The sequence below is a fragment of the Rhopilema esculentum genome, chromosome 1, assembly GCF_057945365.1.
Source record: "Rhopilema esculentum isolate cy_ngs chromosome 1, ASM5794536v1, whole genome shotgun sequence".
Taxonomy (NCBI): Eukaryota; Metazoa; Cnidaria; class Scyphozoa; order Rhizostomeae; family Rhizostomatidae; genus Rhopilema; species Rhopilema esculentum.
The window spans coordinates 1442158-1466637 of record NC_142815.1 but is presented as its reverse complement, the minus strand read 5'-3'; the positions used below and the strand labels follow the sequence as shown (position 1 = coordinate 1466637).

At 37.5% G+C, this 24480-nt stretch overlaps 1 protein-coding gene across 10 annotated transcripts in view; it reads left to right on the top strand.

The window, feature by feature from the left end:
• The window catches only part of LOC135690203 (uncharacterized), a 33444-nt gene that overhangs the window by 901 nt on the left and 8063 nt on the right, over positions 1 to 24480 (top strand). For 9 of the 10 annotated variants that reach the window (XM_065207686.2, XM_065207687.2, XM_065207692.2 and 6 more), the window contains exons 2-8: positions 7863 to 7940; positions 18994 to 19032; positions 20016 to 20030; positions 21293 to 21355; positions 23412 to 23568; positions 23700 to 23766; positions 24360 to 24435. In XM_065207686.2, the coding sequence (XP_065063758.1) occupies positions 7863 to 7940; positions 18994 to 19032; positions 20016 to 20030; positions 21293 to 21355; positions 23412 to 23568; positions 23700 to 23766; positions 24360 to 24435 (495 nt within the window). The remainder of the gene's footprint in view (positions 1 to 7862; positions 7941 to 18993; positions 19033 to 20015; positions 20031 to 21292; positions 21356 to 23411; positions 23569 to 23699; positions 23767 to 24359; positions 24436 to 24480) is intronic. The other variant, XM_065207688.2, reaches the window with a different exon arrangement.

The window sequence follows — 24480 nt, the reverse complement described above, 5'->3', positions numbered from 1 at the left end:
CCCGAATCAGTCGAAAAACTGGCTTAGAATTTAAAACCCTCAATCCTTGGCGAAAGTATTGTCTTTTCCCAAAGTTTATTTATGGTGCTTAATCCTGTGTATTTTCTCACTATGGCAATATAAGTTAAACAGAGATAAAACAAGTGATAGGAACTGATTTTAAGTCCGTTAAACACGAGACAGACCCGTGGATTCTACGAGCAAGTGCCTGCAAATTATTCATGAATATCGATATTACGAATGCACGTTATTTCTACCTCAAAAACTCACTCTTACTTGCTGAACAAATATTCTTACATTTATCTCATTAAAATTAAAAGGGGCTGATCAGTAAAAATGCTTGAAAAATGCATCCACGAAGAAATTTTATCTGCAGCAAGGACAAGTCAAAATAACTTAAAACTTTTTAATGTAAAAGGACGCGCTTATAAGACATCATTTCAGCCGATTTTGCTGTTGCAAGCATATTTTCCAATAAGGAATGCTGCAACAATGAAATTCACTAACAAATAAAAACAGAGATATTTAAGTAGAATTGGCTTCAATTCGCGATTTTCAACGATTTTCATAAAATTGCTGCTTGCAGCGAATATCTTATAACAGGTACCAGAAAATTGTTAAAAGCCAGACCGCAATTTAGTGGGTGGATGTTTCTTTCACAAAACACCCCGATTCGGGAATTTCTAGGCCTATTTAATCGTTTATTTTGATTCTTGGTTCAGTTCCCGTTTTGTCTTCACTGGCGCGCAACTTTTAACAATTAAGCCAGTTTAAAGGATATTGTCTCCTTCCAAAGCTCGCATTGTAAAGAGCTTCACTACTTGAGGAAGGTCTTTGCTGGCAAAGGGGGGCGAGCTAGCAAAAACAATTTAAAACGTGTCATGCATGCTATTGAGACACCCATAAGGCCAGGATTGGACGTAGCATGCCTCATTGCATTGCAGGGAATATCAATTGACCATTTCGCAAAAGCGATAGGATTGTCTTTATTGTTGCCCCAGCAGTTTGTTTTCCAAATAAGGCAAAATGCACTAGATCTGGATAACCCGGGGGCAAATTCTAACCCCACCAGTAGTTCTTCCGTGCCAACCTATCATTAACAATCGAATACATCTTTAAACTCCCAAGAAACGACTCTATCTACATCAGTCGACATTGTAGCCCCTTTCCAACTCGGTTCCAACTCAGGCCAACTTTCAACGATTTATTAAATCCTTGAACTCTCTCACCCTGCCTCAGAAACGACTTTGCAAACAGCAGTCAACTATTGCCACGCATTTCCCAATCTCAAGCCAACAGGAAGCTTTAAAAGCAAACATATTCTTACACGGTTTGTTGTCCCAAGATATTGTGACATAGGCATGGCAAACGCTAAAGGGGTTTGTTTAGTGGGTGAGCCATGCAGTTCAAAGATAGGTGCCCTGTATAAACCTGGACCTCAAGGCCTTAGAGTAGAGCTCTAACAGTCGAATATGCAGCCTTATAACAGGAAAAGTCCCAAAATGTTTTCGAATGACAAGAGATAGAAAGCCAAGACCTGCATTTGACAAGAGATAGAAACATCACTAAAGGACAAATTCAAGTACTGGACATTTTCAAGCAACATAAATGTATTTTTCTTCCAAGTTTAAAACGTCCCTACATTGGACAGTCAATTGGTTCAATTGATGTTTCCCCAGATTGTGCTTTCTTTTGGTCCAACAATTGTCTCCCTATATTTATTGCTCCCGCTGGTTTTTTCGCTACACAATTTCAAACCCCCAGTTGGACCTTTCCAGAACTGGTCCCGCAGACGTTTTTCTTCATTGATCAAGCTGATGTCTCCCTACATTGTAAATTCATTTGTCCCACTTTTTTCTCCCTACATTAGAAAATCCATTAGCCAACTGATGTCTCCCTATACTGGACAGTCAATTGGTGTCTCCCGAGATTGCACACGAATGGTCTAGTTGTAGTCCTAGATTCTACGATTGTCGTTCGACTATTGTTCGAAAAAACAAGATTATTCGTTGAGCTGAACCTTTTTTAATGAGAGGACCTTGATAACGGTCGCTTGCGGGCAACAGAGAAACAGATTTGCTCCAAAATATCTTTCCGTTGGCTGAAGTCTTCTTTAATTTGCCATCACAAACTGGTGACCTTTCTTAAAAGCACAGTGATTACGTCCCACCTTTCAGAGCCTTGTACAATACGCTTAGATAACGGACACTTAGAGAGGTATCTTTGTCTGGACAGGCGTCCGCAATAAGAGAGTTCGATTGGGTTGAACTCAACTTCAGTTTAATTGCAGAAATAAATTGCTTTTTACAACATTCACATACATTCTTCACAACCTATTAGAGTATTTGCGGTGTATAACTGCCTAAGCACACCGCAAAATTGTACCAAACACCCCAAGATAAGGTTATAAAAATAACAAGAAAACAATAAATCTGTTTTTCCATATCGACACATTTTATGTGAACATTGAGGCTCGATTTCCTAAAAAAACTAGGCAAAACGCAGAGATATACTAAGTCTCAAGCCAAAAATTAGGAGAAAAGGCAATTGAATTTTGAAAGCATCGCTCATATTAACAAATAAACGAACAGATATATCATCTTATACACCCTGTTTTTAAAAATTTCATTTAAAACTGTTATATAGTAGACAAAGAAACAATTTTTGCATGCAGTGGTCGAAAGAATAGTTGTGAATAAGAAAGATTCAAAGAAAGGACACGGTGCCTCAGCAGGGCGTATCTGGTTCTTATAAAATCAACAGGGACTCTATGAACAGTCTCATTGAGCATATATCAATTCTCATATATCATTGTGTTCCTAATCAGCTCGTTTGTATGAGTCGAATAAAGTAAAATTTACGGAAAAATTGAGAATAAATAATGTTTTTATTAATAAATTGTCAATCTCAATCCATTGTTAAAACGAGAGGGGCCTGCTTCAATATTCTTCATTATAGTTCAGTCGATTTGAATTAAATAATCTGTTTTCTATGTCCACTGAAGCTGGTGCATGGGTCTAATTTATGGAATATGTAGCCCAGCTATTTGCATCTCTAACATTAATACTTTGCAGACTGACAGCCTTTACCACGACCAAGTTATAAGTCTTCAGCCTTCCAATTATGCTTTCGTTGAAAATTCGAATAAGCCCCGTTCCCGAAGGTTGAAGGCTGGGCGCTTATTCGAGGGGTAGGTGCAGAGGTGGAAAAAGTATCGGAACCTGGGAACGTAGTTCTTTTTTCTGAATGAAAATATTAGCAGAAAGTTTCACAGAAAAGTTTTGAAGTGTTAAAGTAAATGTAAAAATCTGGTGACAAGAGTTAAGTCAAATCAGCATTTAATATTATTTCAACTTGCCTGTAAGCATCTAAATATGAGCTACCAATGGACTGTCGGGTATAGCCTCTTTCCATTGGAAAGAAATTCTTTGTGCACATTCACCATCTCACAGAAATCTCAACCACTCACCATAAAAATTTTTTTTGGCAGCTGAGCTTTTTAGACAAACCATTGTTTAGACTGAGATTAATATAGGGACTGGAATCTACTTTCACAGAAATTATTTCTTGTACTATGGTGTGAGCAGCATTGATCATAAGTTAATATGCTTGGTTGAAGTAATTTGGTGCATGTTAGGACTCCATTTCAACCATATATTTCTTCACACTTGTCAAAGAATAGGCTGTGTTAAGCCTTCTCCGTAAAATGCACCATACAATTCAAATGATTTTGCCCCTGATTCTTCTGAAACTATGTTTAGAAATTATTGCCTTCTGATTTTGGTTTTTCCATCACGATGATTGACTAAATGCATAAGTTTCTGGCTAAAGTTGATTTCCCTTTTATGTGCATTTATGCATCAAGTAAAGCCATATCTAATATGTTGAGTTAGGCCTACTCATAGTCAGTTGCATATAAACGTCTTGAATTTCTTCAGCTAAATACAGTATTGTAGGCACAAACAGAAAGTTTGTTTGTCTACCCCTTGAAATCTTGCAGAAAGTTTTTAGCCAGATACTTAGGTTCCCAGAAAGAAAAAAGTTTTTTCCACCTCTGGGTAGGTGCTTATTCGAGGGGAGGGGGGGGGGCTTATTCAATAACTTCATCTCTAGGGTGGGCGCTTATTCGATGGGGGCTCTTACTTGAGGGGGGCGCATGTTCGATTCATTACGGTATAGAAGAAAAAAGTCCTATGACAGCTTTACGACATAGCGCACAAAAATTCAACTACAGGCTGTTTTTCCATGTTTACTCGCTACTGACGTATGCTACTTCGTCCCTGTCTATTCAAAGTGTACCAAGACAAAGTCGCACATGTATCATTTATCAAGAAGGATCTGAATTCTTGATGAATGACGTTAGATAAATTTATGTCTTTGAGAAATGAATTATTGATAGGAGATGTGTTTTACGACAAGCGTGCTGAATTTTCAAGCACGCTTAAAACCAAACGCTCATTAAATATTTCAAATGCTTATCAAAAACGGCTCAGTTTTTAAGCAATATCATAACCAACCTCTTTACAACACTAGTTAATGCATCAAAGATTAGTTCATAAACATTAATTGCATAAATTATGCAGCACAACTTCCTAAGCATAAATTACACCGTATAAGCATTGAAATCTGCCATTCCGTAAATATTGGGTTGAGTGCTTCTCTCTACATGGAGACACGCAGAGCTTGTCCTTCCCAACTAGGGGTTGGAAAATCATTAATAGTAAATTTTAGCGAAAAAGCAGAGACGAAGAAAAATTTGAGTGCTATCAACGACAAATCATTCGTGCTGTGACACAATTTAGTGCAAAAAGAGAACGTGAAATGAGTATGCGAGTATACAGCGTTGATCAAAATTGGTGTCACTGCAAATATGTTTGTAGTGGATAGGCTGAATAAAGGAAGACAACACAGCACAAGAAATTTTGTGCAAAGTGGAACTCACTAGTGGGGAATGTAGAAAAAATAGCGGGGAAGTCTCAGACTTTAGTAGGGAATTTCTCCACTAATTTTTATGTAAAGCAATCCAAAGATGTCAACAATTTCCAAAAAATGCCATCGTGAAGTTGTATCATAAAAAAATTGAAAGTTATAACTATTTTGGCTTACAAATGCCAGTTTCGTCAAAGCATGAATGTTTCGTAAACCCATGAAATGTAACCTCGTATTCGCAGACGTAACCTCGTGTTACGTCATTCCAATGACCCGAGACTACGTTGATATAAAAGAACGGTTTATTTCAAGACTATGTTGAAAGCTATTTGGAGTTTTTTTCGACATGCTGTGTTTCAAATAAAAACTTCGTTTACTCAAGCAAGGTCATTTTTTGTTTAAAAGCGAATTTTCTCTTTCAAACACAAAATTTCTGGTATTGGCTACAAATGAAGGACGGCTGCTTGTGACCAGTGTTAAATTTTTAGACGGCGCAGGAAAACTGACATAATGTGTTTGCTTTTAATCGACTAGGACACAGTGCCTTATAGTGGAAAAAGAATTTCCCGGAGTGATGACGGAATGACATATGATCTATTTTTAGAACTTTAAAAATTTGACCTTGAATTCAGAATTAACACGGTAAAATACCACTAATGTATGCAGAACATTCAAATTTATGACAGGTTCCCTAAGGTATGGTCAATTGAAGACGAAAGATTTAACTGTTAGGTTGGCCTGGTTCTGAATGAATTAAACACATTGACATGAATTGGAATAAATTACTGAAAGCTGGGGGTGTTGCAACGGAGAGGCTAGAACGAAGTATGAACAAATACATTTGAAAGATGAGTTCACAATCGGGAAATTGTTAAGAGGGAATAGAAATGTGTTCAGAGGGAAAGGGTCCAGAGGAAAGATGAGCAGTCTACTGAACTTTTCATCCAAAATTGTGTCGACAAAATGGTGCTACTAACCCAAATATACGGCCTAAGTAATAAAGATTCCATAAATATACTAACTTGCGTGTCGTATAAGACTTGGTGACAATATAGCTTGAAATTGTACGCGGAAATTAAGCAAATTTTAAAAGAAACGACGTTTCGAGCGTAACCCGTTACCTTAACGTTGTATATTTTTAAATTCGCTTAATTTCTGCGTACAATTTCAAGCTTTGAGATTTTCGTCCTTGATCACTGCTTGGATGCAACAACAACTGCAAAAGCATTATCTTTCGTTGCTCTGCTGGGAGAGTTCGATTTTCGTATTTAGGCCCGAAAATTTTAAGTTGTTTAAAAATCTAACCCGTGGTATGTGTAAGGAACTTTGTACGTTGCCGCCTGTGAATTATTCTTTACTTAAATATCGGCATTGGTTCGCATAGAGAAGACGAAAAGTAAACAAGCAAAATAAGATTTTTAAGAAAAGATTTTGAATAAACACAAGACAATTGGAGACACAAATAAAGTTGTTGTATTCACAGATTAACTCACAAATCGGATGAATTATTATCAGTTATTTTAAACAATAAGTGAAACCGGAGAGCAATAAAAAAGATTTCTAACATTATGAGGAAGAAAGTCTACTGGGTCAAGCAACATCGTGTTACAGTGTGAAGTTCAGGTTTTGCAAGAAAACCTTTCCATTTAATAAAAACTTTATCTTGAATTCGGCAACATTTTTACAATCCCACTGTTATGTAACTCAAAAGCCTGATATGAGGCAACTCGACGAAAGTTTTTTGTTAATCTGTTAAACCTTTATTTCTTATTATATTTACCAACAATGCATAGGCAAGATTCTTATAAGTGGATTGGCGGGATAATATAATTATGAAGGATGCATATCAAGGTTTTTGTCTTATTGTAAACATAAGTGTTTTTGTCTTTTTGTAAACAGTTTGTGTTTTTAATTCTTTGACTTTTGTGGAAACACATGCTTTACGCCGACCGCTTTTGTAACGGTTGCTAAATTTAGACTTGAACTTACGGAGGTGAATTATTTGCGCTTCCACAGTGCTTGACACACCCAGCTAAGCTGGTTGCTTCCGAACCTGGAAAAATTTCTGGCGAATTCTAATCTTACAAACACACAGCTTAAATTAATAGTCTTACAATTTACGCTAATCTTGCAAATATGCATTATAATTTTTTGCAAATCATGCTCTTATTAATTATGATACATGCATATATTCTTTAAAGTCCTTGGATTTATGCTAGATATAGTGCTATCGTTTATAACTTATGATAATTTATTTGAAGTATACCCTCAAAGACTACCATTGGCGCTAGTTATGATCCAGTATGCAATGAATTACTACAAATTATGCTAATTATGAACCAACCAGTTTGTAAATTAAAAACTTTCAGATTTGGCGTTTCAAGTAGGATCTCCGCATCTTTTCATATCTTATCATATTTATCATATCATGTCATATCTTATCATATTTATCATATCACGTCATATCTTATCATATTTACTGATTGATATCCACAGTCCAAAATCGGTATAGATGGAAAATTGTGCGCTGGACACATCTGGCGCCCAACGAAGGCTTTTTGAGGCACATATCGGCGCACATAAGCAAATACTGTGTTGGTGGCACACAGACGCTAAGATATTCGATAATTTGGCACAAGTAGCAATTTATTGAATTCAAATAAGGTCCAACTAATTTTAACCATCTATTCTTGGTCCAAAGAATGCAGCAGATTTTACCGACGTATACTGTTATTGCTAACAAAATGAACCAGAGAAGATCTTACAGTGAATGAGACAACCCTCTTATTTGAGACATAGTGCATTTGTTTAGAAGTCAAACATCATTGCGCATGCTCTGTTGCCAAAATGACTTATTCATTGAAAGACTGTTTGATTCAGTCTCCAAACAAGATCCGTCCTGTTATTTTAGCCTCCCCTTTTTTTCATTTTAGGTTCGCACGCTGTTCGTTAGTGGCCTACCAATGGACGTGAAGCCTAGAGAAATTTATTTATTATTTCGAAGTTTTCCGGTAAGTGGAATCATTTCGTAGAGCACTCACAGTTAACCATACTGCGCTAACATGCGTTCCATTGCTTCAGAATTACCTTCACCCTCAACAGTTGAAAGTGTGCACAAAATTCGCGAAATGGGTGTAGTGTTTTATAGTTATTATTATTATAATGTCCATTGTAAGACCCAGACCCTCGTGAAGTAAGGGTAGATGGAAGACTCGGGCGAAGAAGTAACGTGTTTTTTTGTTTGCGTTCAATCTGAGATCTGATTTGAGCAACAAATTTGCATAATTCATGTACAGTGTTTAGCATAAATAAACATTAATCAGCAGGATTGATTTCCTGTCCAAATGCATATTTATAGGGATCCCTTAGCACCAAATAACATTAAAGGTGTTACCCTACTGAATGTCCTGCACACCCATTATAACCAGGTTAGTGGACTGTCGCTGTGGGAGCATAGTGAAACCTCCGAGTTTTCTTTACTTTTCGGCCTTTTCGGCTCTGTACTTTTCAGATTCGGTTTTGTACAAAAAATGTCCAATTTGCGCCAAATTCTCCGAGTTGGAAGGCGAGGGCGGGGGGGGGGGCAGTTTCCCCTTTACTCCATAATTTCCGCCACTGGGTCAAATTTTGTAGTTGTGAACGAATCCTTGGGAGCAAAATTTTCCAAAATATTCAATTTAGTATTAATATGACTTATTTTTTCAACTGGCTTTTCGGCAAAAATTAACAAATACGAAAACAGAAGAGCAAATTGGCAATAAGAATATTCATCATGGCATTTTGCTATTCTTGTCATGCAACAAATTCGAAAAAGTATCTATTTAGGCCCATCGAAGAGCGCCTGATCGAGCGCGGTAACCTTGGCATGTGTCATCGTCAATTTGCTCACGCCAGATTTCAAATGTTTGGTTTTCATACCGTATTTTCTTTTGATCTCAGCGACAGATCCCGGTTTAATCTTGCGTGGTTTCCGAAAGCCCGTTTATTGTTTTTACCCCTTGAATTATAAACCACAATGAGTCCTTCCTTATTCGGCTAAGACAACCGTCTGCCCGTACACCAGGGGGAAGGGTCGAGAATATCACTGCTACAATAACGTTTTGCCAGACATGCACTGGACACTTATAATAAAGACATTCTGCTATTAATCCATCGTTACTATCACACAAAGGTGGCTGTCCGTTGCCAAATTCTAAGAAATGGGTACGACATATGCTTCGAAGGAAGTAGGAGGGGAGAGGGTTGGAGACTCAAGGGTAATAAAAGATTCATAACACAAGATTTGTTCGGAAAAGCTCTTGTGTTATGCAAAAAGGTTTTAGCAAGAGTGAGAGGCAGGGCCTCCGACGAAGGGGGGGGGGGGCACCTTTTTGCAAAAGAATAGAGTTTTTTCAAAATCTTATGTTATGGGTGTTCAATTTACCCTTGGCCCCCTCCCCACTTTTCAACCTTTGTCGGAGCCCATGAGAGGGTGCATATTCCATTTCATGAGATGCGTTTCTATCATTCTCGTATTAAAACAGCAAATTCCAAACCGCGTTGCATTTATTTCTATGGTGCTCAACTACGCCCCCTTGGCGAAGGAACAGATTTGGCACACTTGAGCCTATTTCAAATAAAGTGATCTCTGCATCTCTGAATCTGCCAAATTTTCTGTCGGTTTTTCGCGGCCTTTCTCAAGTGTTTGCTTCTTCAGAAAGAAAAAATCATCTTAAATGTTTAAGCAATCTGATGGAACAAATATTTGCTTGTAACTGAAGAGGCCTTTTCAACAAAGTTAATATTTGTTTTTGTATTTTCTTCATGCTTATATACCTGCTGAATCATCTCTCGACATTAATATTTAGGCCATGTTCCTAAACAATAACGATAAAGAGAAACCTACCAATTTTACGGAGAATCCTAGGAATTTTTGCACCAATCGTTAATTAACCGACAAACTCAGGAAAAACCTTTTTTTTTGGGGGGGGGGGGGGGGGTTGCTCTCCTACAACCCGCCGCTAGCTTCGTCCTGGCCTACAGACCAATGGCTAGCCCAGCCTCTGACATGGGCTCCGACTAAGGTTGAAAAGTGGGGGGGGGGGGGGGTGGGCAAGGGAAAATTTAACACCCATAACAGAAGATTTTGAAAAAAGCTCTATTGTTTTGAAAAAAGTGGGGAGCCAAGGCCCCCCGGCCCCCCTTCGTCGGAGGCACTGTTGTGTTGCTTGTTCAGTAAAATATCTTACTCGATATGAAATCATTCAATTCGAAATAAGTCATTCGATATAAAGGCCTTTTGTAGTTTCTAAAATTATTTTGTTATTTCATGCTTGTTAGCATCAGTTTTCTTCGAATACCCTTGTAAAACAACCAAATAATTATTTAACAATTGGCAAAATTACTGCTTTTGATTAATCCTGATATAGTTCCAGGATCGATTATACCGGGTCCATACTGACCGGTAACAATACAAACGTTGAACTCTTTATTACCCGACCAGCAGGATAGTAATCCGGTCTTTGAATGGTTTTCCAAAAACATCTTCAGGCGGATACCGAGATCGTTTCATTCAAAATCAATCGTTTACATTATCACTTTTATGTTTAGATTCCAACATATCCTAGAATCTGCAATAACGAGCAGAGGTTTTCAATGAACTGTTTAAAAAACAACAGATTTCTGCTGAGCTAAGCCGGAAACCTTCAGGAGCTGATTGAATTGAATTGTATTGAATTGAATTTGACTTCATGGCGTGATTTGTCAATTTGGTTAAAGCTCTTTTCGATTTACACATAGCAAAGTTTTATAAATAAGAAAATTTGAAAGCCCTTGGCAGGGGATAAAGATCTTTGTGGATGGGGTAGAGGGTGCGTTGTAAATTTAGGTTTGGTCATCAAAAAGTAGCTGTGAGGAGTTTGTTCCTACAACTGTTTTTAAAGTGACAAGAAGGCAGACTACAAGTTAAAATTCTAACGTTAACAGATTCCTGGATCAGCAGCCTCCCTATCATATGAGTCTCGTTTTCTACCGCCTTTTAATAAAAACAACTCTTATAAAAACATCCGATTGAGATTTGCTCATAAACGAGTTCAATCGGCAATAAAAACGTATTCGGCAATAAAAACGTCCATAACTTTGATAGATAATAGAAATAAAACGAAATGAAAATAGTTTCACATTCACAAGTATAAAGAGCAATACGGATCGACGGTTCTGAGTTGCTACTCCGCACGCTATTTGGTGTATAGAACAGAACGGTTCTAAGTTGCTACCCCAAATTTCACGCTTAATGCGATCATCAGGCATTTTGCATGCTTTTTACTAGGCTATTTGTGTACAAAGCATATTGACCAATGAAAATTACTGTTTACCGCTCTGTCATAAAATGCTCTATTCCATATAGGCAAAGCTGTACACGTATTTGGTGTATAGAACAGGATGGTTCTAAGTTGCTACTCCGAGTTTGCACGCTAAATGCGATCATCAGGCATTTTGCATGCTTTTTACTAGGCTATTTGTGTACAAAGCATATTGACCAATGAAAATTACTGTTTACCGCTCTGTCATAAAATGCTCTATTCCATATAGGCAAAGCTGTACACGTATTTGGTGTATAGAACAGGATGGTTCTAAGTTGCTACTCCGAGTTTGCACGCTAAATGCGATCATCAGGCATTTTGCATGCTTTTTACTAGGCTATTTGTGTACAAAGCATATTGACCAATGAAAATTACTGTTTACCGCTCTGTCATAAAATGCTCTATTCCATATAGGCAAAGCTGTACACGTATTTGGTGTATAGAACAGGATGGTTCTAAGTTGCTACTCCGAGTTTGCACGCTAAATGCGATCATCAGGCATTTTGCATGCTTTTTCTATTTTATTTGTGTACAAATCATATTGACTAATGAAAATTAAAATTTACCGGTCTGGCATAAAGTGCTCTATTCCGTATAGGCAGAGCTGTACACGCTATTTGGTGTATAGAACAGGACGGTTCTTTGTTGCTACTCCGAGTTTCATGCTTAAAGCGATCATCGGGCATTTTGCATGCTTTTTACTAGAATATTTATGTGCAAAGCATATTGACTAATGAAAATTACTGTTTACCGCTCTGTCATCAAATGCTCCATTCCATATAGGCAAAGCTGTACACGTATTTGGTATATAGAACAGGACGGTTCTTAGTTGCTACTCCGAGTTTCACATTCAATGTGATCAGCAGACAACAGTTTAGCTTTATATATCTGTTTCTGGTAAAGGTCTATGTAAATTACTGTTTACCGGTTTGTCTGTCATAAAGTGCTCGATGCCATAAGTGCTCGAAGCTAAGTAACCCCTCCTTTTCTATACACCATCCACAAACTTGGAGTAGCAACTTAGAACCGTCCTGTTCTATACACCATCCACAAACTTGGAGTAGCAACTTAGAACCGTCTTCTTTTATACACCATCCACAAACTTGGAGTAGCAACTTAGAACCGTCCTGTTCTATACATTAAAAGCGTATATATATAGATATGCGTAAGTAGTTACACTCGGTCTCTCCACATTTGTATCAGCCAATCAAAATTCCCTTAGCCACTTAGAGCGTCCTAAGTGTCTAGAAAGCTTAAACAGCCCCCAACTTAGAAATCACTCGTTCCCCGACCAGCCAAAGTAGTTAGACGCCCTAAGGATCCCCCATCTTAGAAACGCCGAGCCCCCTTAGAATGCCCGAAGGGGTTAGACATCCTGGGCTTTCCCAGCTTAGAAAACCCCAGCCCCCTAGATTTTCTGAAGCAGCTAGACATTTTAGACAGCCCCATCCTTTAAGACCTGCCCCCTCCCCCCTGGACAACGTGATTGAAAAGCTCTACTTATTAAACTAGAGGTAAACGAGCCGACAATACCATTTTGGCGAGCAAGCAAATTCACGTTGCAATGCAACCATAACAATTCCCATTGAATCTTGTATATCTCTTGCGGTCTGATGCACCTGCATTCGGATGAAGGGAAACATGTCCTCAGCGAAGATATATATTAAAATCGCGGTTTTGCAGATTCTCTCATTTTGTAACTGTTTAACCACATTCGGTCATGTTGGTTTTGAAATATCTGTCTTTTGCGGCGCTTGCGACAATGCAACGATTCTATTCGGCGTCCTAATTGCATTGTTTTCATTGGCAGCTGCACAGGTGTCGTGGCTGCGCAAGGGCAGTGATACAGATAGTTCAGTCGATTCACTTTTGTTAAAAACCATCCAGAGATGAAGAACTTTATCACATAGTTGATATTTAGAATTGCCTAAATAGGCTTAGAAAGTGAGCGGAAATATGTACGACTGAAGTTTTTATAGGACTTTATTTGACAACAAAATGGAAGGTAGAACGAAGCTAAAACAACGGAAAATGGAAACATGAATTTTAACTAGGTATCTTCTACAAAAACCGAGTCTTAAGATGTTCATTAAGAAATCTCAGTATATATTACCGGCATTTTAAGCAGAATTATTGTAAGAGTACCATTCTTTGAGAACAATAGGAACACAAAAGCTTGTTCATTGAAAATAGAGTACTTTATCCTTTGGACGGACATGCTCCCCCCCCTTCTACAAATAACAATTGACGCCTTGACCACCACCCTGAATCCCAGGAAACTGCTCCAAAATCTACCCTTTGAAGGTGGATAGAAATGGTTCTTTTCGAAGACTAGGCAACTCCTTTTTGTTTATTCGATATTTTATAAAAAAAGAATATTTCCTAATTATTAAGTTTTTTAAAAATGGCTTGACAAAATGCTTGCTTTTTTCAACGCAATTTAAGAATTCTGTATCGCCAAAAAATCAGTAGGTTTTATGTTATCCTAAGACACGTTTTAGTGTTTCGTACAGGAAGCTAGTTATGAATTTTGTATTCAGAAACCGTTAAGTACGAAAATCACTGAAGAAAAATTACGGAATTGATTTTCTATCTCAAGCTAAGTTCTATATATAATACTCTTACGAGTGAAACCGCTTCCTATGTAAGATATTTGTTGGAATATCAATGTCGCTTTAGATGAATAATGGCTGGCAAAAGAAAGATGACTGATCAAAAATGCATATCGACCTTGTCTAAAAGTTTTTAAACAAAAACAAAGAACGTTGAGGAAGGAAATCGATAATTTCTTTAAATAGAAGTGCAAACGATAGAATTTCGATAAATCGATCGAATTTCGTAATAGGATTTCATTTCATTGGCAAATGAAGCTTGAGTGGTTGACGTAAATGGATTAAATATCCAAGCGTTTATGGTTTTTTGCCACCGAAATTGTTAAGCTGATGGTTTGTACTCTCTTCAAAATGGTTGAGTCTGCAAATCCACTTTCAGCGATGTAAAATGTCACCAGCTGATATGTCCTTAGCAACGTCATACGAGGGTCTGTAATTATGGATGGACAGATGATAATTATGATAAAAAATATCTTTTATGTTGTTTGGAATTACAGTAAAATTTATCATTGCCTATTTTGGTGATTTTTGGGCGGGACTCTTAAGAAATCTTTGTTAACAACGCTCTTCAACTACACTCTTTTTTATAAGAACAAGTAAATTTAAGTTTAGGCTACTCTTAATATTTTTGAAAATCTGAGGCTGGATTGTTTTCAATTTGTTCTTTATCACTAAGGTGTAAGCAGTGCAATTGCTAGCCTTTCGCTCTAAGGAGATGTTCAGGCCTCATTTGCCAACAAAGTGACTGGAACAACCTTCATTTGCCTACATATTTGAAAATTCACCAAAAAGCACCCTCATATGACAAAATATCCTCGTTATTGGGAAGAAATGTTACTTAAAATTACATTTATCAATAGCTCAGCCTTAGCTTGTTCTTCATGTTTTTTTAACTTTTGACCAATTTGGAGGCTCGTTATGATTACTATTGCAGATTTGGAATTTATCTACATAAGCACGAGAAAATCGCTATTGTGTAGACAGAAGTAGTTCGTGTTCACCTTAGAACTCCACATTGTAACATTCTCAATAGGCAAGCGGCAATGATTGGGCAACCCCAACAGTCATGTGCTCGTGTTTCTGATTGGCCTATTTCGATCCACAACTGGGTATATATATTTCCTAGCGTAGAGTTTTAGATCTATGTTCTGACGTTTTATACTCTGAAGAATGTCAGACGAAAAGCTTTAGCATGACTCGACAAAATGCTTGCTTTTCCAAAGCCATTTTGAAATCATAACTTCCATTATAAACTGCATCATCAGTATTATCAAATGATACCATAATAAAAGTGTTGACACACTGTTTAAGTCACACATATCGATGAAAGTGCTGCAGGAGTTACCTAAAATATCAAGTGAACTGCTGGAAAGATTGAAAATATTGATAATTGTATTGATAATAATATTTATCTTAGTATTGTTCATACTATTGATGCTTATGATGATGATAATATAGACCCTTATCTGTATTTTCATGCCGTGGATACAGCTTTATACCTCAAGCCCCCTGCCTTCATCTCAAACTGCAAGCAACAGCTATAACCCGTTTGTTTCCACTGTTCGTTAAAATCCATCATTAATATTTTATCCTTATCATGCCAATCTTTGATAATTCATTAATGGGACATACCTTCACTCCCTATTATCTAGAGATAAACACATTTTATCGAAATGGTGAAATGGTCAGCAGGGAGCCGTGTGGCCAGCAGGGAGCCGTGCCCAGCTCATTGCTGTTTAGGCTCAGTGCACAAAATGGCCTAAGTATTCCGTCTTTCTACCTGCATCAATAAAGAGCCTGGTTACAATAACAATAGAACGTTGATTAGGGAATTTGTGTTTTTGCAAGAAAACGTCAAAAAAGCTTTATAATTTTTCAATTTTAGGTAATTGACTGGATAAAAATTCATTAGAGAATACCTCTTTGCATTTACGAGTATTTTATGGCGCTGTTTTAGAAAACGTTCCTCAAACACCACTTTCTTTATGTAATCTAAATTCAAACATTCCAAAATTATATTGTTATGACGTCACACGAAAGGAATTTACAACCCAATACTAAAAGAACTAATCAAGCTGAGAATGATGCAGGCACTGATTCATAAAAAAAGACTGGATCGAGCTTCCTATTGTCTTGAAACGTCAAAGTTTGAAGCCAGTTCAATTTCAAATAAAAGAGAGCCCCCACCCCAACAATACACTAATTCGACTTACAATCTCGTTTTAGAAATTTCTCCAAACCTAATTATACGACTTTTTTAAGCTCAAATTTGGTTTTATCACCATAATTTTAGGCCGAATACAATTTTCATATTGTTTGAGTTTATATTTTCGATTTTTTACGGAGAAATGAAGTTTGAAAACTTCTAATGGATTTAACTTTACCCCCCTAGTTGTCAATCACGGTCAAATCCCTTATAAAGTTTTCATCTTTATGTCGTTATAAAATCAATTTCGTGAGCAATACCATAATGAAAACTTCCAAGTAGATTAAAATCATTGCTCTCAATCCGAATCTTGTACAAAATTAAAAATTAAAAATTTTGTACAAAAGAATTTGAAGAATTTTTCAAAATGAGGGCCGTAAGTCGAATTGGTGTATAGCGGGAAGCCATTTCTCAAAACCAATACTTCAACGATATGGAGACGCGAGAGCTGCAATGCTGTGTGTATGAGTGCTGAAAAAGAACAAGGCCAGAGCAGCTAGCTGCAAACATTGCCAAGGGTTACAGAGAAGGCCGTCTCCTCGCAGGGGCTGTTCTGGGGCCCTCTTCTCGTATGACGACACGACATTAGAAGCTCGATCCAGTCTTTTTGTAGATCAGTAGATGTAGGCTCATTCTACGGCCTCCATGTTTTATTTTGACCTTTTCACGTCAGTACTAACCATCCTCGCTTGGATCCAGCTTTGAATCTCCTTTCAGTCCAGGAAACTCCTTACAACGTTTTCAACTTCGAAGACAATCGTTGCTTTTGAAAATTTTGTTTACACATTCTATTTCTATCGCATATCCTTCCCTATGTTAAAGGCGTTTCTTAAATACTCCCATTTCCTCCACGACTAACAACTTTGATTTAAACCTCTGCATAATTTATTATGTTTCTCAATTAATCCCTTTTAATTTGTTTCTTTCAACAAACAAAAGGACGCACAATATTATCTATTTAATTTCAACCCGACATTTTCCATGTCGTTAAGTCTGTTGTATTTTTACAAACAAGAAAATCGTTTTTGTTTCTTGGTGGCCCTTCGCCGGCCTGTTTTCATAACAGGAATTGTTGCTATTGGATACGTGAGGCTGCGGGGTCAGATTAATTCAAAGAGAGGTCGTGGGAAGGAATGGTGATAGGCAATTGTATTTGTTTGTTATCAAACGTCTCTCTGTGATAAAAATTATTTTTGCGATATGGGATTCTAAGGTTTGTGAAAAGCAGTGGTGTAACGGAGTAGTGTGGGGCCTTTTTTGAAGTAGTGTTTTGTGGCCCTTATACTTAACTAAATTTGAGTTAGATTATGGAGTACCGAAGTGTGACGTCATCAAAAATCTATTTTTAGATTATCTGAATTTTGACCCCATAATCTAAAAGAATGAAACAAAATACCTCTAAAAGTGCAAAATTAGTTAGATATGTTCCAAATTGGGCGAGATATGGCCAATGAAAGATTTCAAGTTTGCCAACCGATTACTGTTATTGTGGCCTGGTTCATAAAGTTATGAACCAAGACCAAATTAAAGAGGTTTGATGGGGTAAGAGCCTGTGCTCAAGTGGCCATATCTCAGCCAATTTGTAAAACATTGAATTGATTTTGCACATTTAGAGTTCATAATGCTCTTTTGGGATATCTAGTCAAAATTGGAAAATTCTTAAAATAGAGTTTCTTGACGTTTGCTGTAAAACCCGCAGAAATAACATACAAAAACATATGAAGAGAAATTCTGCTGCCTGTGATATTTTCTATGATCTTCATCTAAGCTTTTCCTGGATTTCAATACATCGTATTCAGATGCGTTTTAAAAGTGCAATTGAAAACATGTTTAGAGGGATTAAATGGGAAAATGAATTAGAATTTTAATATTTGTTATATTATCGTAAATCAAATACAAAATTTTATCATTCTATATCTTGCATCATTAGTTGTAGTTGTTCACTGACTAAATGAAGCCTTTTCCCAATTAAATGATGATTTGAATGCGATGATGCCATTAAGAATGCGATGATACGACGCTTTCATCAAAAAACCCATTTTTAGAGAAACCTCTTGAGGGCCCCCTTCGAGGCCCAAATGCTTGGGTCCCCTTAATTTTATGCTTAAAGGTGTGCTTAAACCTTCCTTTACAGCGTATTTTTCAAGACAACATCTTTTTAGGATATGAAAATGTTGGAAATCACTTTAGATCCATCAAAATACTACGCACAAAGATTATATTTGTTAGAAACAGGACGAGGCCAATGCCACAGAATAGGAATTAGGCAGAAGGGGAACTCCTGCCTATCAGGTGAAGCCTGAAAAACTTGCGCATGCGTTAGCTTATACGAGGCTTAGCATGTATCTGTCGGGGAAATTTTAAAAAAGAATGTAAGTAGACAACTTTATTTGAGACGAAACGCCCCATGATAGTGAACAAATTCAATTATGTATCATAATTCGTTTATATCTGATTAATGAATGATAATTTGTCATGGCTAAGTTCGTTCAATGAAATCGAGGTTAAAGGGGAATTAAGGAATTCTATTGTTGACTCAGGCTTCAAAAACAACAGAGGAACCGACGAGAGTTACCCTTCTGCCTATTTCCTATTCTGTGCCATTGCCTCCTTCCTGATCCAATTAGGGGAGATAGTATTATAACTTGAATCGCCTATTGTGCTTTGAAGGTTTCGTGACGTCATATACCATTTCACTCATCACCAGGTCTCTCGTTTTCCAGCCGTCTCCTTTGCAGATGGCATGATATGTATCGATAAGCTAAGCATGCACTAGGCCTTGTAGGCAAATACGTCAATTTTCGGGATTTTTGTTGGTTTAAAGATAACACTTGTAACAACATGATTAAAATTTTTAGATTTTAGATCTAATTTTGTGTCTCTAATTCTTTGATTTGCTTTGTAGGGGTATCAAGGCTCGTTATTAAAGATTACAGGAAAAGAGGTAACGAATTGGTTCTTTTTATTGATTAAATTAAATTTCTGCGCTCCAAACATTATGGTGGAATTCATAAGCGTGCGTAAAAACCACAGGGGCGTGAGCAGGACTATCAAGTAAGGGGTCAGTGATTGCTAGAGCAAGCAATTTGGTGTTTCATTCAAGGAATTCGAGGATTGGATGGGAGAAGAGGTAGTGAGGATCCTATAGCATAGCCTGGAAGCAAAGCCCCAGGGGCTAAAGCCAAAAACAAAGTGGCTTGACTTGTGATTCATTGGTAAATTGAGACAGAGAGACAGACAGAGAGAGAGACAGAGAGACAGAGAGACAGAGAGACAGAGAGACAGAGACAGAGAGACAGAGAGACAGAGAGACAGAGAGAGAGAGAGAGAGAGAGAGAGAGAGAGAGAGAGAGAGAGAGAGAGAGAGAGAGAGAGAGAGAGAGAGAGAGAGAGAGAGAGAGAGAGAGAGAGAGAGAGAGAGAGAGAGAGAGAGAGAGAGAGAGAGAGAGAGAGAGAGAGAGAGAGAGAGAGAGAGAGAGAGAGAGGGAGAGAGAGAGAGAGAGAGAGAGAGAGAGAATACCTTTCAAGCCCTACCTGCACCACTGTTTCACGATACTTAGTTGCTTATTTAGATATATCCTTCAACATTTTGGGGCATTAGTTCTTTCCTTGGGGGGCTTGAGGTGGGAGATGTAGATTATTAGGGCTATATCTTCAAAAGGTATGGATGAAGTGCTTAGGCAGCAGTAGGTTTGAAAACACAGACGAAGGAACACGTCCATTTTCAAAAGCAGGAGTAGTTTGCTTTTTCTCGGCTTATAATGAGCTTCATTTCTGCTAACATGTGTCCCCCTTACTTTTGAAATACTTCCTAGATCTTTGTTTGACAATAAACAAGCAGGCCTTTGCATGAATCTCAAAACCTAGTTTTTAGAAATAAAATGTTTTAAAATACAACTTAAATTTAATTTCTCTTTTTTGCTACAGGGAAAAAAGACCTCGGTAAGTGATAGAGTACCGTCACAAAAATCTATTTTTAAAACTTTTCAAATTCTGTTCCCATACCTTGAAAGAGCATCATAAAATACCTCTAAATCTGCAAAATCAGTTTAAGATATTACGAATTGGCTAAGATATGACCAGATGAGCACAGGCTCTTGCCCCCTCAAACCTCTGTATTTTGGTTTCTGTTCATAACTTTGTGAACCAGGCCACAATAACAGTAATCCGTTAGCAAACCTTCCGTTGGCCATATCTCGCCCAATTTTGAGTATAACTAACTGATTTTGCATATTGCGAGGTTTTTTTGCCGTTCTTTCAGATCATATGGTCAAATTTAAGAAATTTTAAAAATATATTTTTGATGATGTCACATTTCGGTACTCTATTGTCGCCATGTTCATTGTTATGCGAATCTGATATTTCTACCTCGGTGTTTACAAGCTACGTTTTTGCTTGGAAGCTGAGAATAATCCTGAAGTTATTAAAGAATTTTGCCAACAATAAAGAGTTTCTTGGTTACACGATTTTCAGGCAATAGAGACATTAATACCAAATAAACACATATAAAAAGTTTTCGATTAAATTTATCTGTATTGAAAATGCTATTCGGTTTTCTCAAATTGACAAAGTGATGTTGTCTTAAAACTCTATTGAGAGAATGGTTGACCTAGACCATATAATAACGCTAAGAATAATTCTCAACTTGGAATATTAAATCACTTAATTATCAATAAAAGACAATTTTTGGTTATTCAGTTTTCAAGTTATAAAGCCGTTAATAACCAATAAACATATTCAAAAAAGTTTTGTTTCGATCAAATTCATCTGTATTATAAATGTTATTAGTTTTTCTCAGATTGGCAAAATGATGTTGTCTTAAAACTTTGTTGGGAAAATGTTTGACCTAGACCATATAATCACAAAAAACTTCTAGATATACAAATTCTGTCAAATCCTTTGCTAGAGTTTAACTAAATGGGTACTTTTTGCACAGCCTTACGTTTTACAATCAAGGCCAAATTTCAGTGATTTGATTGGCCTGTTCTCGCTTGGTCATTTCTCAGCATCTTTATAAGGCATTTAGCTGTTTTTGCACATTTTAGGGCATTTGATAAATACTTTTTAAGGTTGTGTGGTAAAAACTCGAAATTCTAGAAATAGGTTTTATGATGTCATCACATTGGCAATTTACAGTTCAGATTGTTTAGGAAATCTTTTCCATTCAATGGACCCTAATCAAGGTTCATATTTTCACATTTTAGCCAGTTGCTTTCGTGACGTTTGGCTCAAGGGTTCAAGGGGAGACGGCGAAGAGCGCACTCCATGTAAGTAAGAAAGCTTTAAAGGCATTGAGTCATGGTAAATAGGCCTTCTCTATAGGGGGTCATTTGGTTTCGGCGTGATCGTTGCTGTTTCACGTGATATTGGCATCCGTTGTTGATAACTTGCTATTGATGGAAACTGTTTTGTTAATCAATACGAGGTGAGTTCATGTGACCAGTTTAAGGTCAACCAATAGCATCGCAGTTATGAAAATCGTGACTCAGCGGATTTTGGCACTTTGGGTATACCCAATCCATTTTATCATGACTCAATGCCTTTAAGAGAAGCATTTAAACCCTATGTAGAGTGAAAAATTGTGAGTTTTTGTCCAGTTCATGTTGCAGTCAGGTGTCTGCTATGGGGAGATGTCCGTTTTATATGTTGCCCATTTGGGGACGTGTTTATTGAAGAAAAATGTCCGCGGTAAGAGGATATTTATTGTGGAGAGCTGTCTTCTCTTATCAGATCTGGTATTGTATCTTATCAAAGACCGCGGTATCGGTGGCTAAGGGGGCTTTAGCTTCCCCCAAAAAATTTCTAAAATCTACTTAAAATCATGCACAAAGTTTCGCACTTGGCTTTTAGAATGTTTAACACCTCCCTCTCCAAAAAATAACGTTTGGCCCCCTAATATGTAGTATGTTCAACGGCCTTGTATCTGATTGGTCAATCAACATCTGTCAATCAAGAAAAATTCAATCAAATCGCAAGTTTCTGTTTGCATTTATCGGTTTGGCTAAAAGACAGAGATACAGTTTTTGTTTCGGGAGGGGCAACCCTGATAAAAATGTATAACAGCAGCTATATTTTACAAAATAGAAGTGTTTTGCTTACGCTACTGAAGTTTTTTTAGGGGGGGGGGGGTTTCAAAAAAGCTTCATCTTTGTGCAAGTGTTCCAACAATTTTGACAAGGATTGTTGGTTTGGCTACTTGATTCTGATGTTTTTACGCGAATTTCCAAAATAATGTAGCTTCTCCACACAACATCCCTTTAGCAGCTGAATCTCGCTTCTTCAAATTAAAAACACAATAAACGAACATTACGTGCTCTGTTAGATTGAATAAAAGCCACCTGTCTTGGTTGAGAATACCCTTGGAAAAGCGTACTCCTTACGTATATACACTTTTTGAGTTTCATTGATCGACAACTTTTAAAGGAAACTGTTTTAAAATGTTTTCATACAAACAAATAATGAAGTCTCTTTTAAAAAATATTTCGGCTATCTTTTCTAAAGGTTTCCTCATTGCCGCAAAAAGCAAATTTAATTGCTAACTTATAAAAATTTCATATTTTACATGCTTATGTCGGGTATTTTGACATCAAAGAGATTTGATTATGCGAATCTTCAAGACAATTGACAGATTTCCAATGGCATCTGCCAATCAAATTAAGCTATGTTTTACTGCTACTCTGCGTAAACAGACTTGAAGTCATAAGCACCTATTCTTTGAGTAATGACGTCATAAACACTTATTCGTTAAGTAAAGACGTCATAAACACTTGCTTGTTCAGTAATGACGTCATAAATACTTATTTGTTCAGTAATGACGTCATAAACATATATTTGTTGTGTAATGACGTCATAAAGGCCTATTTGTCAAGTAATGACAACATAAACATCTGTTTTTGAGTAATGACGTCAGAAACACATATTTGTTGTGTAATGACATCATAAACACTTACTTGTTCAGTAATGACGTCATAAACATCAATTTTTAGAATTTTTGCCTTTTTGGACCATAGCGCATATAAGCATCGAGGATGGAAAGGAACTTGACATTGTTCCGAATTTGTTGACATAACGGTCCAAACACGTGAATTGAAGAGGGCATCTCATATGCTTCTCCAGGAATCGGGAATTTGTAAATGTTTCTAAGCGGGATTCGAGAGTTAATGGTCGGCAATGAGGGATCAGGCTAAAATCGTAGTGGGAATTCGGGAATCACCGGACCTATTTGGAACACTCATTGAAGTCTTATACATTGTCTTGTTTGTAGATAAATTTTTACCTTATCACTTTGATCAATGTAATATTTGACACCGTTCTATCTTTCAGGGGGTAAGGTTCGATCCAGAGCTACCGACGACCCTGCGGATAGAATTCGCGAAAGCCAACACCAAAGTAGCCAAGCCGGTCGCTTTAAAGCCTCTTGTGTTCGGCAAATTGGTCGGGCCCTGTATTCCCTCGCCTACCATGCCATACAGAGAACCTTGTGAGTATAATCAATAGAGATTCTTTCAAGAACGCTATAACCTCATTTCCATAATTGCTTTGCCCTACCTTGGTCTCCCTCCACCTTCCTAGAAGGTTAATAATCTTTCATATTCTTTAATTTTTTTGCAGATGAAGTGAACGCCATTAATGCTTCGATTTTTCAAACACCGGAATCTCCATGGGGTCACCAACCAACGTAAGTTATCAAGCACTGCACTGCACTGCACTGCACTGCACTGCACTGCACTGCACTGCACTGCACTGCACTGCACTGCACTGCACTGCACTGCACTGCACTGCACTGCACTGCACTGCACTGCACTGCACTGCACTGCACTGCACTGCACTGCACTGAACTGAACTGCACTGCACTGCACTGAACTGAACTGAACTGAACTGCACTGCACTGCACTGCACTGCACTGCACTGCACTGCACTGCACTGCACTGCACTGCACTGCACTGCACTGCACTGCACTGCACTGCACTGCACTGCACTGCACTGCACTGCACTGCACTGCACTGCACTGCACTGCACTGCACTGCACTGCACTGCACTGCACTGCACTGCACTGCACTGCACTGTACTGTACTGTACTGTACTGTACTGTACTGTACTGTAATATTAAGAAATATAATGTAATGTATTGTTGCATAGTAACCATAAATCATCGTATTAGATATCAATTATAAGTATTAGATATTTCAAGGCCCTTTTACATTTACATAACGATGTCAACTGCATAAAACAAAAGTTTGAATTAAAAACATTGAATGTGTTTTATTTCAGTCATATTTTTTCAATCGATGTAAATGGGAATCCAACAACACATCACCTTCCATTCGCACCACAAGGATTAACGACGGTAAGTTGTCTGATACTCCAATGTATTAGTAAACGCATACTAAGA